At 36.5% G+C, this 14257-nt stretch overlaps 1 protein-coding gene across 1 annotated transcript; it reads left to right on the plus strand.

Annotated features, from left to right (window-relative positions):
- LOC109836130 lies at positions 5502–7365 on the plus strand. The gene is made up of 7 exons (XM_020404025.1): positions 5502–5718; positions 5808–6020; positions 6100–6204; positions 6280–6396; positions 6518–6654; positions 6766–7120; positions 7208–7365. Exons 1-7 carry the CDS (start codon positions 5548–5550, stop codon positions 7277–7279), a joined length of 1170 nt encoding a protein of 389 aa, XP_020259614.1. The 5' UTR covers positions 5502–5547; the 3' UTR covers positions 7280–7365.

The following is a 14257-nucleotide window of genomic DNA, read 5'->3' on the forward strand; positions in this document are numbered from 1 at the left end:
CCCCTCCCGACCCCCCCTCCTCCGGAACCTCCCGACCCCCCCTCCTTCGGCGGTGTCCGTTGCGGAAATCAGTTTAAAAGGTATGATTTTTCTACTGAGCTTTAGAAATTTCAATTTTATTATTAATTATTGTTGAATTTGGTTAAAAACCCTAATTATGTTGAAAAATAAACGAGTTCAATTCTGAAAATCCTAACTTAATTAAATACATGTTAATTCATTTGAACAACACTAGTTATCATTATTGAGTTTTAAACACTTATAAACCCTAACTCATTTAAGTTTCATTCGTGCTATAAGTATGTGTGATTATTTAAGTTTGTGATGTGAAAATATGTGAAATAATTTTTTGTAAAAAATAGAGTGATATATAACACATTATAAATTTTTATAATGTGTTATAATCCAATTTAGGTGAATAAAAAAATAACGTTATCCCTAGACTTCCGTCCAATAATTACATCCAATTATTTGGACTTATAATATATGATATACGACTCAGATTTGGGTAGGAGACGAAGTTTTCTCCCAAAAATGAGCGTTTATTTTATATTATAGGAATAAAAAATTGGTACTGAAATTCGTAATTATTGGATCTGTCCTTCTCGGACGGGTTAGGAATATAGTAGTGCATACATCCAACTTTGTATACTTTGTATATTTTCATTCTTGAAAGTTTTGGCAGCACCTATTCGTTGTTCTCCGTGTACAATAAGCGTATGTTGTTCTGCGTTTCGGGTTATTACTGATACGCATAATAACATCCGCACAGTGTACAGGGAGAACAGCGGGTAGGTGCTGCCGAAATTTTCAAGAAATGAAAATATACAAAGTATATGAAGTTGGATGTAAGCACTACTATATTCTTAATGGATAGAAGCCTTCCTATGACAGCCGCAAGATTAGTGTGATTAGTTTTTACGTATGTTTTATATATATTTTATGTAGATAAATATTCATATTGTTAAATGATATATGAACGTATGTTTGATGTGTGTTGAATGTATAAGAGTAATGGATGTATTAGTAGTTGTGAGACTAATCGTATTTAATAATTATATATAATTTACAGATGAGGATAATTCCTGACAAATCATGGATAGATATCCCTAGGCATCGTAGATTTCATGACACACGATACAAGGAGGGATGTGAAGCCTTCATGCGTTATGCGGAAATGAATCCGAGAAATTTAAGAAGCGGTGCTATGTACTGTCCTTGTTGTAGGTGTAGGAATTTGAAGCTGCTGAATAGAAATGATATACGGATTCACCTAATAAAATCAGGTTTTGATGAGAAATATAAATACTGGAACTGGCATGGGGAGGGTATCACTGAAGATGATGATCCAAATATGCATGTTGGTACGTCCGGTGGCCAACGAATAGATGACACAGAAACATTGTTGAATGATATTTTTCCTCGACCTACAGAATATGATGTTGATGATAATGTCGAGGATGATATTGGAGACAAAAGTGAAGATGATAACGAAGTTGAAGCCGAAGAGGTAGGAGGTGTCGCGAGTGTCGAAAATATTGATGATATGCATTCCTCCGCAGAAATAAAGCGAATAATGGAGCTACTAGAAGATAGTGAAAAGGACTTATATGAGGGATGTACCGAGTACTCCAGATTTTCATTTATGCTGAAACTCCTTCATATTAAGACACTTAGCGGTATGTCAGATAATTATTTTGAAATGCTTCTTGATTTGCTTCGGACTGTAATCCCTGGAGGAGAGAATAGCATACCCCAAACAACTTATCAAGCTGAGAAGATTGTCTCTGCTCTGGGTCTTGATTATAATAAGATTGATGCATGTCCGAATGATTGTATTTTGTACCACAAAGCCAATAAAGACCTTCAAGAGTGTCCGACATGTGGAGTTTCTAGGTGGAAACAGCGCACAAATTCTTCAACAAGGATTACAACGGAGACAGGGATAACACAGAAGAAAATTCCAGTCAAAGTGCTTCGACATTTTCCATTGGCTCCTAGATTGCGAAGATTATACATGAACAAGGAAACGGCAAAGAATATGAGGTGGCATAAGGATGATCGAGTAGACGATGGTAAATTGAGACATCCTGCTGATGCTTTAGCTTGGAAGCATGTTGATAAAATTTATCCTCGTTTTGCCGAAGATTGCAGAAATGTAAGATTGGGTCTATCAAGCGACGGATTCAATCCATTTGGGGTAATGAGCTCTGGCTGGTCTACGTGGCCAGTTGTATTAATGCCATATAATTTACCTCCATTGCTTTGTATGAAACAGCCGTTTATGATACTTTCATTACTGATACCCGGTAAGCATGCTCCGGGAAATGATATTGATGTCTACTTAGAGCCTCTAATTGATGAGCTAAAACAATTATGGTCTGAGGGTATTTTAGCATATGATGCCCATTTAAAAGAGTCGTTTAGATTACGTGCTATTCTACTATGGACGATTAATGATTTTCCAGCTTATGCTAATCTGTCAGGGTACTCTACGAAGGGCAAGTGTGCTTGTCCTGTATGTGGTCTAGAATTTGAAGCTATTCAATTACCACATAGCCGAAAGAGTTGTTATTGGTTTAATCGAAGGTGGTTGCCCTTGAGTCATAAGTACAGAAAATTATCAGCTAAGTTTGATGGTACAGTTGAGAAAAGAATGAAGCCGCGTCAACTGACAGGTACTGAGATCGTTCAATTACTTGAGGGGTTTCCAAAAGTTGTGTTTGGGAAAAAACGCTATTCTAAATTTAACACGCTCGGAGTAAGAGATTACTTAAAGTTAAAAAAGCCATTGAAGCGTAAGCGAAAGGTCCGTAAAATGCAAGTTGAGGACGAAGCTCAAACATTACCTAGAGGATGGACTAAATTTAGTATCTTCTTTCAGCTACCTTACTGGCAGAATCTAAAAATCCGACACAACTTAGATGTTATGCATATTGAGAAAAATATATGTGATAACATAGTATCAACTCTCCTACAAGATGCAAACAAGTCGAAGGATGATCTACGGGCGCGCCAAGATCTGACTGCTTTGAATATCCGAAATGATTTGCAAGCTCAAGACGTTGGCCTTAAAAAATTAAAGTTGCCTCCGTCTCGTGTTACAATGTCAAATGAGCAGATGCAACGAGTTTGTGAAATTCTCAAATCGGTAAAGTCGCCGGATGGTTACTCTGCTAACATTTCAAATAATGTCCAGGTGCAAGAGAGAAAACTCTTAGGTCTGAAGACACATGATTATCACGTTCTTCTCCATCAATTGCTCCCTGTTGCAATCCGTAACAATATGGATAAAGAAGCGTCGAAGATTATTATTGAGTATTGTGGATTTTTCAGAAAATTATGCTCTAAAGTCATAGATGTAGATGACTTTAAGAAACTTGAAGCCGATGTCCGAGTTACTCTATGCAATATGGAAGTAATATTCCCTCCTTCATTTTTTACAATTATGGTCCATCTTACCCAGCATCTTGCAAGAGAGGCTAGAATCGCCGGTCCTGTTACTTATCGTTGGATGTATCCGATTGAAAGGTAATTTACGATTTTTCTTATATTTATTAATTGTATACGCGTTTTTCAAATTACCGTGCTAATAATTAACTTTTATGATTATAAGATACTTGGGCTGCATGAAAAACAATGTTCGCAATCGAGCTCGTCCCGAGGGCTCGATAGCTGAAGGATACGTGGCTAACGAATGCTTTGTGTTTGCATCACGTTACATGCGTAAGAAGAAAACCACATCTCAAGCACCTCAAAAGGAGAGGAAGCGTGAAAAATACCCGAGATCTCTCTTAGATCAAATTCATGCATATGTGTTGGAAAACCTTGATATGTTCGAAGACTATCGAAGGTAACAAATAAAATCTGTAATATAGATGAGAAATATTCATTTTACATATAGTTTATCAATATAAACTTATATATTGTTTATATAGGCGACATCTGGAGAAGCTTAAGAATGAAACAACCGGTAGGAATGCAGCGCACAATATTCAGAAAAGACATAAGAAAGAATTTTCTGATTGGTTAAGATTTGATGTAAGTGTTTTACAATTAATTATTGAACATTCATAATATAACATCGCCTAAATATTCTCAAATTGTTTGTCTTAGGTTGAAAAATCACTTCTTGATGATACTACATTACCAGATGAAATTATTATCCATGCACAACGTCCTTATCACGAAGTGAGACGTTATAATGAGCATTTGGTGAATGGATATAAATTTCGAACATTAGAGACCGATGATAGGAGGGTAACTCAGAACAGTGGGGTCATGGGCTTGTTTGCTCAAGAATGTTTTTCAAGTATAAGAGATCAGAATCCAATTCTAGCTGACATATTATATTATGGCCAATTAGAAGATATCGTTGAGGTAATTTACGGGTTTGGTAAACCAAAACAATGTACTTACACGATGTTCAAGGTTCGGTGGTGTCCTGCAAAAAAGCAAAAGGATCATTATGGATTTACACTAGTCAATCTTCACCGAGAAGTATATACGGATGAGAAATTCATTTTCGCAGAACAAGCTGATCAGTGCTTCTATGTGAAAGATCCGAATGTCATGTATGATTGGGTGGTTTTGTACAAGGAGCCAAGATCTGTTGTTCTTCCTAATAACAATGAAAAAAATATTGAAGAAAGTGAAGATAATTATAGTGAACCAATCGGTTCATCTGATGATGTTTGGCAAGAATTCTCTTACGCACAGAATGTGGCGCTGGATGTAGGTATGAACTATATATGTTACACCACATTATCGATTTTTATCTTATCATAATAAAAACAATAATGCATTTCATAACAACATATCTCATGAGCATGTATACATTTTTTTCTTAACAATTGTCTTTATTATATTTGCAGATGAGGAGTATTAGGAGGCTCTTTGACCAGTCGGCTGATCGATCACGGAGTATCACGCCAGGTAGTGGTGCTGATGATTCACTACCTTCTCCGGATGCAGGTATAAAAATTAATTAATACTTTAACATGTTTTATAAATTTTTAGTTATCTAGCTCATAGTATTCATTTGTTGCAGATGTGGGATATTCATCACCCAGCGGTTCTGATGCAGCACCAGAATCATCCCCCGACACAGGTATTAAATATTTAATAATTGATAATGGTCAATTAAAATTTAATATTATTGATTCTTCTTTCTTATGTAGGTGCTACTTGGACCCCGACATATCCATCATATACATTCCATACTGACTTGCGGCCAAAGACCCAGGACTTTCTCAGTTTACCTTTACCTCCGGACTCTCATAAGTCCAAGGCTGATTCAAGGAAGTACCACCCACGTGCTGCGAGAAGGTATCAGGAAATGCTTCCTATGTTGGAGACTAGGAAAGCTGTTGCACTCGCAGCAAAAGAAAGAGAGATAGCGAATGGTAAATTATATAAATACTTTTAATTTTCACATTTGTATATTATATGATATATTATCATGTTATTATTGTAGGTGCTAAGAAGGATCGTATCGAGAACAGACGTGGCGGAGGTAAGCCTGATTCCAAACAACCGCCAAGAGGAATGAGGGCAATAATTCGGTGGAATAGTTCTAATTTGCCCGTTGGTCCATGGTCGACCCGCTTGAATGCATATATTGGGGTTCTAGTGCGTAGAGCGACCATTATCAACCCTTATTTTCAATTTCGAGAACTACCATGGAGCGCATACGAGGCGATATGGACAGCGCTTATGGTAACTACATATTGCTATTACTTTTTATTTATTAATAATTAGTATTTGATATTAAATTATCTTTCCTAAATGTGTATGTAAATCTACAGGACTGCTTCTGCCTTGAGGACTTTGAGGGGGCTTGGAATTATGTGTTCAATGTTAAGGTTGAAGTAGTTCTCAAACAATGGAGGCATGAGATCAAACATGAAACCTATGACAGGTATGAGGAGGACTGGCAGAGGTTTTTAAACCTCGACGCCCGAGTTGACGAGGTTCATTTCACAGCTCTCCTCATGTATTGGGACAGCGATGCCTCCAAGGTTAGTTTCATGAAAATTACTTTATACTTTTAAGATATTAATTTATTGCATATTTGCTAATTTTTTTCTTTTAAAAAAGAATAAATCCACGAAGGGGTCAGAAAATAGAAGAAAGAAGCTGCATGACCACCACTTGGGCTCACACTCCTATGCCAATCTGGAGGATGTTTATTGTCAGGATACGGTAGATTTCCGTCTAAAGTTTTGATGAATTTAATGATTAGTATGATTATGAGTGTGATAATATATAATATGACAGGGAAAATCATTAATGCCAATACACTTGAGGGCGAAAGCGGCGTATGGCATTTTCCGTGATAGATATAGGGGTGATGAGAAGAATCGAGATAAGATCAAGGCAAATCTCGAGTTGGTGGTGAGAGTTATACATATCTTGTGTAGTATTATTAATTCTATTTTGTTGTTAATATTATGAGGAAATGAGAACACAAATAACATTGTCTTTACCATGAATTAATTATATATTTGTGCTTTAGGAGGGATTTGAGGCTGCATCAAAGGAGGCTGCAACTGTGTATATGTCGCAGCAGGAGGAACAATCTGAGCCGGACCCTCACATGCTTTCTGCAGAGGACAACATTACTCTCACACAGCATTTGATGGGTCATAATAGGTATGGATGTAGAAAATTTGAATCAATTTGAATACTACATTCCTATTTATATTTTTTTATCATTATTGAATTCGAGAGGTAAATTTAATATTTATTTCTCCCTAAACATAGGAGAGGGAGATATCCTCTGCATGGTGTTGGAGCTTCACCCGGCGTAAGCATGAGGTCATCCACAGCATCCTCCACACCATTTACATCCATGAGAGCAGCCCCGCCTCGGTTCCAGGCTATGCCATTTGTCGCACGTATCTCTGCATATTTGCTTGACAAGATTGACTCGGAGCTACATATCCAGGTGACTAATGAGATGACAAGAGTTGCGCTGACGGCGAACTCGATGGATGATCTCCTGGGGTATGTCATGCAATATTTAAGCGGTGCGATTCCTCATAGCGCGTATGGTGGTGTTATACGGATTATAAGCTCGCTTGGCGATAATTCCGGTGCTGGTCAGAGCAACACTCAGGTACCTTTTTTTTCCTTAAAATAATAAATTCATTTATATTTAATATGTATTAAACACTCCTTAATGATTATTCAATTGACCATTCAGAGTGGAGATATTGGAGGGAGCAGCACACGTTCTCGTAACCGGGATAGAGATACTGCCGACGACGACGACTGATGAGGTTTATGAGGTTTTTTGTACATTTTTAATGCAATGAACAGCTTTATCTGTTATAACAATACTTATATGCTTGTTGGATGTATATATTAGACGGTCTTGGTTGATGCATATTTTGAAGTAGATAGCTGGATTTGTTTATTATGCTGGAATTGATTATATTATGTCTGGATCTGTGCATTATGTTGGATTTGAATATTTTTGGGTTTGAATGGAATTGTCTAAAATCTTGATTATATTTGGATGGTTGGATGTATTCATATATACAGTATTTATTGTATGTATTCATGTATTGGTGTAATTGTACAGGGAAATACAAATTGTAATATATTTTTTTTGCTGGAAAAATAGCAACCTAGACGGAATTCCGTCTAGACTGTACCAACCTAGACGGAAATTCCGTCTAGGTTGTAATAATCAACCTAGACGGAAAACCGTCTAGGTTGTCAACCTAGACGGAAATCCGTCTAGCAACCTAGACGGATTGTAGACCAACCTAGACGGAAATTTCCGTCTAGGTTGGTCGTTTTTCTACCAGTGCATCCTGCTCTCTTTAAAGTGTGAGTTTGGATAAATCTTTCTATGGTCAACATTACCCTTGATTTTTTTTATATTACATTATATGATGATGATCATATCCTAATTAATAAAAATATTTTTAATATAATGTATTAAATTTTCATATCATAATTAATAGAAATATCTTTAATGAGATACAAGTCATAGATAATTTGTCCAATCTTTATGTTCAACCACTTTTCAATAAATTACAAAACAGAAAATCTCACTTAATGATGATTTAACATTTTGATAATCTAAATATTTAAAATTTGATATCTAATAACAAAATTGAACTCTGTATCTCATAATTTGTTTCTTTATACTTAAATTTAAAAATACATATATTTAGATGTTTTTTTTTGTGACAAGGGAAAACCGGTCAGCTCTCCTAACAATTACTCCTTTGGAGTTAGCCAGCGACCCTAGTTCTAATCTCTCAGGTTCCAACCTTCTGAAAGGAACTACCCTTGCTACCAGGGGTTCATCCCCACGTGAATAGGCGATCGGCGTGGGACCCTAAAGGCCTATTTTTTACCCAGAGGACTAACACAATTTGTAGAAACACGCAAAATACTTCCACAATTTAAAAATTTTATGAAAAAAATTAACTTACAAAATTAGTAGAAATATCCGAAAGATTTTTAAAATTGTATATTTTAAAAAAGTTTATAGAATTTACCAAAATTTTAAAGACTTCAAAATATTGAAAATTTTGCAAAAGAATCATGGATTGTACAAAATCTTTAGAGAAAAATCATAGATCTCACAAAATTTTGGTAAAATTCAAAATAATTCCAAACAATTTAAATTTTATCGAAAAGGCCCTAATTTAGTAGAACACTAGAAATCTACAAAACTTATAGTAAAAATGACCCTGAAAATTCAAAAGGACCCTAAATTTTATTAATTTATAGAAAGTATCCTGAAGATTCAAAAACTTTGGTCAAATAGCATGAATTTGTATGGCAAGAAAATATCATGAAATTTGATGAAACAAGCTCATGGGATGAACAACGTTAGAATTTAGAACTAAAAATTCTCATCTCCACCATCAAGTGGGAGTTTTTCTTCTTCTCTCCTCCTTGTGAGGTCTATTTCTCATCTCTCTTGGTGTATGGGTGTTTAGATCGCCTCCACTATGGTTGGGTATTTTTTCTCTCCTAAGTTGGGGAGGATGAAGGGAAGGTGTTGTTTGAGGTTTAAGGGAAGGCTAACCTTTGCACGAAGTGGTTCCAGGGCTAAAGGGTAGTCTCATATAGGTACAAAGGGTCCTAATCGGGATACGATTTTTAACGTTTCAATTTCTGGAGATGGACTTGCCAAGCGATCATGGAGGATGATTTCCTCTCAAAGTAGGGTATGTTCTCATTGACAGAGGAGGAGTCACAGGAGTGCGCTGTAGAGATTGAGGCGATAAAAAAGTAGAGAATGTGGCTTGACTTTGTTCGGTGGCCAAAGTCTTTACTAATTGAATTTTCAACAAGGAGGCATTCAAGGGCACATTGCAAAAAGTTTGGATGTCATTGAAGGTGTTCTATGTTCATGAGCTTGAAGGGGGTTTACCCCTCTTTTAATTTTGTGACTATATAGAATAGGGATTGGGTTGCTCAGAATGGGTTATAGATTTTGGCAAACACTTAATTCTTTTTAAGGAATTCTCTGGCTATATTCAACCATCGACTATGGTGATCATAGAGGCTGTCTTTTGGATACATGTTTTCAATCTTCCACTCAATTGTATGAGGAGAGAGGCAGGAGATACCATTAGCTCATGATTAGGAATGGTTGAGATGGTTAATGCTGACTAATCCGGCTTTGTTTGGGGCACATCACTTCAGATTTGTGTTTGGATTGATACATCAAAGTCATTACGTAGGGTATGAAGATTAAGCTAGGGGAAGGACAATTGTTGTGGTGTCCTTTAAATATGTAAAGATACCAAATTTTTGTTATAACAGTGATTGTTTAAACCATGTCCTTTAGAATTATTGGACCGAGATCTAAAATTATACTCCTCTATATAGAGCTTGGGTTTGATTTACTAAGAAATCGAGGTGGGAATAATGGAGAAAGCATGTGGAGTGCAAAGGAGGAGGAGAAGGACAAAGACTCTCTACACATAGGAGTCAGAGTGTCTCAGGCTAAGGAGACAATGAGGGAGGAAAGCCTGGAATGGAATTCTGTAAGTGAAGGTTCTTTACAGAGGGGTTCTATAGAGAAAGGATAGTTGTGACGCCCCAGGGTTCACACAAGGCTACAGTTCAAGGTGAAACCCAGATTGTCAAACCTTCCAAGTACCAAACACTATGCTACGACATGCTTCACCATCACAGTCACTATCTCTCTAGTGGAATCAACAAGTAGGTGAAGGTACAAAACAAGAAGATAATAGAAGTAGTACAAAATCAGACATGCACAGAAGAAGTATATCAATAAATGAGCCTAACTGAAAATAGAATAAAAATATCTCTGAATCTGAAATACATCTCAACACAATAAGTCAAATAAAATCTCACTAGGGCACTTAGCCTCTACAAAATGGATACAACTCTAAAGTCTGATTAATGAACATAATTATAAAGTGGAGCTTCAGCTACTAAGACTGTGCGACGGCGACTATACTAGAACTCTCTCATCCTGCAGCTCTCCGAAACTCTGATCGGCCTGAAAGAGATAATTTAAACAAAAAGAATAACAACAAGAGCATCAGAGTACTACAGCAAGATCACCTCCATCCGCCCCTAGGGGAAGGGCTGCTAGATGAAGTGGAGGCTCTATCTATTAAGCATAGTCTACCTATATCATTTTTCTCATATCTAATGTAGTTAATATTTAGATACCTACAAGACGAGACGTAGTATGTCGAGCAAAATAATCTAAATATGGAAACCCTCATATATATACCATATGACTCAAATTGTAGATCCCTAAATACCAATTCTAACTCTATGAATGAAAATAACACTCAAAAGAAATACTCCATGCCTAAACCATGTAAGACAAATGTCACAATCTCGAATTACTTCTCAAGTAGTTAGCATAATAATAAGAGAATATCATCCAATCTCAAAAAAAAGAAATCACCATAGGCCATATCCTGTATATCACAATTCAAGGAATGTGTCCTACTCATGGGTAATCTAACATGAGAGTAACTACAACTGATGATACATATATGTGTGCATCTCCTTATGCAATAGCGATACTCTTGTAATATTCTTACTCAATCGCTCTATGGTAATAGGTTTTGTCTCTCTATTCTGGATATATAAAATAACGATACTATTGTAAAACTCTTACTTCATCGTTCTGCGGCAAATAGGTTTTACCTTCCTATTTCCAGATGATGTATCTAGATGATCATATAGCAGAGTATAGACATATGAGCCAAATCTGAAAAAACCCCGATTATCTTTGAGTATTGGTACAGCCGCGGTCTTATTGCGAGAAACATCCAATACTCCTAAGGTGCTACAGCCGCGGTCTCATTATGGAAAACATCCACACCAAGCATCCATAACTGATGAACACTATTTTATTATATGTTATTACACTTTTATCAACTCAACGTGTATCAGAAATCTCAATAGTGTGTGTTAACACAACATAAACTAAGTGTATGTGCACATATCTCGATGTGCGTGTCCATAACTGGTGTTCACCATCATCTTAGGTATTAAACAACTCTTAATAATTATAATATAATAGTACAAGATTAAGAAACTCTCTCAATAAGAACAAACAAGAGCAAAACTCAAGAAACTTTCATGTTATATATCAATTATTCCAAATCAGCACATTTGCAGTTTTCTATAAAATATATCGTTAGTCAATTGAGCATATCTTTCTCTAGACAAATTCCTTTTAAGAATAGTTTTTTGTTTTAGAAACTAGATTCACATAACTATCATTTGGCACTAGTTTGATTCAGTTTGGAGTTCAAATGTTTTCTCTAATTTCCAGTTAAACATTATATATATGCAGCAGTTCTTCTGCAAAATGTATTATCAGTAAATTGAGTATACCATTATCTTAAAAAAACTATCTTTAGGAATAGTTTTCTGTTTTAAAAACTAGATTCACACATCTTTCAATTTGCATAAGATTTATTTAGTTTAGAGTTCATTTGTTATCCCAAATCTCCAGTTAAACATTATACATGTGCAGCAGTTTTTCTACAAGATATGTTATTAGTAAAAAGAATATATCTTCCTCTATACAAACTCTTTTTAAGAATGGTTTTCTGTTTTAGAAACTAGATACATGTAGATATTATTTGGAACTAGTTTGGTTAAATTTGGAGTTTATTTGCTATCTCGAAATCTTATTTAAAGATAATACAAGTGCTGCAGTTTTTTGCAGAAAATACATATATAGTACATTTCTTAAATTTCTCATATATAAATGAAATTATGAATAACCCTAATGATCATGATCATGATACTATCATAAAAAGCAAGAAAATATTACTAATATAGCATTTGTTTAAGTTTTAACATCAAAAATCTGACTTTTATCGCCTCATGTTAAGATTAAAGCATGAAAACACATATTCAACATTATATTAAACATCTAACAAGTTATTTAACTATGGGGATGGGTTTAGATGAAGATAATCTTGCCTTAATCTTATGTGCATGTTATATGTAGCAGAAATTTTGGCAGCACTTTGGCAGCATAACAAGAGAGTCAGGTCGCAATAGGAAATTCTGTTTCACAAAGAAAATAAAAACATTAAGCAAAATATCTCAACCAAGTGAGATATCAGCTCTTCCTCATCAGTTCTAGGATTGACCTATAGAGGGAACCTAAATAAGCTATTACAAATCATACAAATAGCGAGATAACCAATTTTACATGGTTCGGTAAATTGCCTACGTCCACGGGGCAAGGAGGGGGGATCTACTACTAGAGGGAGAGAATACAACTAGAGTTTATAATCACTCAATCTAAACCCTCACACAAACTCTCAGATCCCTCACATAATATCTCTCTACAAAGGATGCACAAAACCCTCACAAAGTTGTCGCTTTTCTTCACCAAGTATAGCTAATTTTCCTTCTGTACTTGCCCCCAGCCGAAACAATTCCCTAGCCAAAAAAAGACAAATCCTTGCACTTGCTTTTTCTTTGTAGCCGCCAACAAAACAACCTCCGTGCTCCTCTGCCTACACCCCACGCACAAAAAAAATCTAGGCTATATATATAGAAGTGGAAATCGGGTGGGCTTGATTTTCGGTGTTCACGGGAGCAAAAAAGAGACACGCACATGTAGCCCCCACAAGACGCGTGAAAAAACGTGTTTTTGCTCCGTGCTCGTGAAAGTAGGTGCCCCCCACTCTACGTGCTTAACAATTCTCCATCTCGGTGAAGTTTTCCCAAAACTGAGCCGACACCAACCAAAACAAATGTCCTACTTATTGCGTCCAGTACGAAGTAAAACGATTCACGACAACGGACTCAATCTACAACAAGTCTAGAACCTAAATGAGAATGTGAACATTCTCCAAATATCGGTATCAACTCACCAAATCGGCTATATCAAAACTGACTGCCTACGTATCCTCTTGCCCAAGGAATCAAGCCTTCACGTAGTTCACCCAAATGGCCGCCAACGGCCTCAATAATCACGAATGTACAACAAGCTTCGACAATGATCAAACTTATTGCTCGGAACCACCTTAGTGAACATATCCGCCGGATTATCCTTCGTGTGAACCTTCATAAGTTTCACATCACCATCTTCAAGAACATCCCGAATGAAGTGATAACGAACATTAATGTGCTTCGTCCGCGCATGAAAAACCTGATTCTTCGCCAAATAGAAAGAACTCATGCTATCACAATGAATAGTGACAAACCTCTGCGATATACCAAGTTCCTCCAAAAGTCATCGAAGCCAAAAAGCCTCATTCACAGCCTCCATAACTGCCATATTCTCTACCTCCATCGTAGACAAAGCCACCATCAACTGTAAGGTGCATCTCCTACACACCGGTGCACAGATCAAAGTAAACACATACCCCATAGTAGACCGACGCTTATCCAAATCCTCGACATAATCCGAATCAACATAACCAATGCATAGCTGCCCACCTATAGTGTCCCGCTCATAAACTAAACTAACATTGAGCGTACCTCGAATGTACCTCAAAATCCATCTCACGGCATCCCAATGACCCACTCCTGGATCATGCATGTATCTCGAAACCATGCTCACCGCCTGTGACAAATCTAGACTTGTACATACCATCGCTACATCAAGCTTCCAACTACGCTCGCATATGGAGTCTTCGACATCAACTCTTGATCTTCAACTGTCTTCAGTGAAAGATTAGCTGAAAGCTTCAAATGGGCTCCTAATGGTACACTAACTGGCTTCGTATCCATGCTAACATGAAATCACTGTAGAACCTTC

This window comes from Asparagus officinalis, chromosome 4 (genome assembly GCF_001876935.1).
Source record: "Asparagus officinalis chromosome 4, Aspof.V1, whole genome shotgun sequence".
Lineage (NCBI taxonomy): Eukaryota > Viridiplantae > Streptophyta > Magnoliopsida > Asparagales > Asparagaceae > Asparagus > Asparagus officinalis.